This window comes from Camelina sativa, unplaced genomic scaffold, assembly GCF_000633955.1.
Source record: "Camelina sativa cultivar DH55 unplaced genomic scaffold, Cs unpScaffold05692, whole genome shotgun sequence".
Taxonomy (NCBI): Eukaryota; Viridiplantae; Streptophyta; class Magnoliopsida; order Brassicales; family Brassicaceae; genus Camelina; species Camelina sativa.
This window is the reverse complement of record NW_010926777.1, coordinates 1-547: the sequence shown is the minus strand read 5'-3', so window position 1 is coordinate 547 and position 547 is coordinate 1. Positions and strand designations below refer to the sequence as shown.

The 547-nt window shown below is 43.7% G+C and overlaps 1 protein-coding gene across 1 annotated transcript; it reads right to left on the bottom strand.

Annotated features, from left to right (window-relative positions):
• Nucleotides 1-7: 7 nt before the first annotated feature.
• On the bottom strand, nt 8-541 carry LOC104774802 (protein ARABIDILLO 2-like; the record flags this gene model as incomplete). Its single annotated transcript, XM_010499245.1, has 2 exons — nt 176-541; nt 8-88 (listed from the first exon to the last, which is right to left on the bottom strand). Coding segments are annotated over exons 1-2 (429 nt in total), but the record flags the coding sequence as incomplete, so codon positions are not given.
• Between the last annotated feature and the right edge of the window lie 6 nt (nt 542-547).

Sequence of the window (547 nt, the reverse complement as noted above, 5' to 3'; positions counted from 1 at the left end):
CGTGTACCAGAACTCCATCACAGCCAGTTGGCCATCTAAAGATAAGATCGACTAACGCATTCACTCCTCCAGCTTGAGCAATCGCGTTCTAATAAAAAATAAACAAGAAACAACAAATGTTAGTTAAAAGAGCAAAAGGTTCAAGTGTGTTTAACTCTTTACAAGAGGACCTTACCTTATGCTCCTCTCCAACAGAGAGATTCCATAGCCCACCAGCAGCTTCTTCAGCCACAAGTCTATTCATAGACTTTGCCAAACCAGCAAGAACACTGATTCCCCCTTCTTCGGCAACTGCCTTTGCGACTTTAGCATTTACTGACAAGTTTGCAATAGCCTTTGCAGCTTCTGATTGAAGACCTTCTCGCCAAGATTTAGCAAGTTCTAGAAGAATTCGGATCCCTCCATCTCGCATAACTGCTTCGGCTCTTCCACAGTCTATACTAGCGTTCTCATCATCAACAACGATGAAAGTTGCAAGTCCTGTGGCTGCTCGCTCTTGAACATCCTCTTGTGTGCTTTGCATTAAACTGAGAAGCAATGTAGCTCC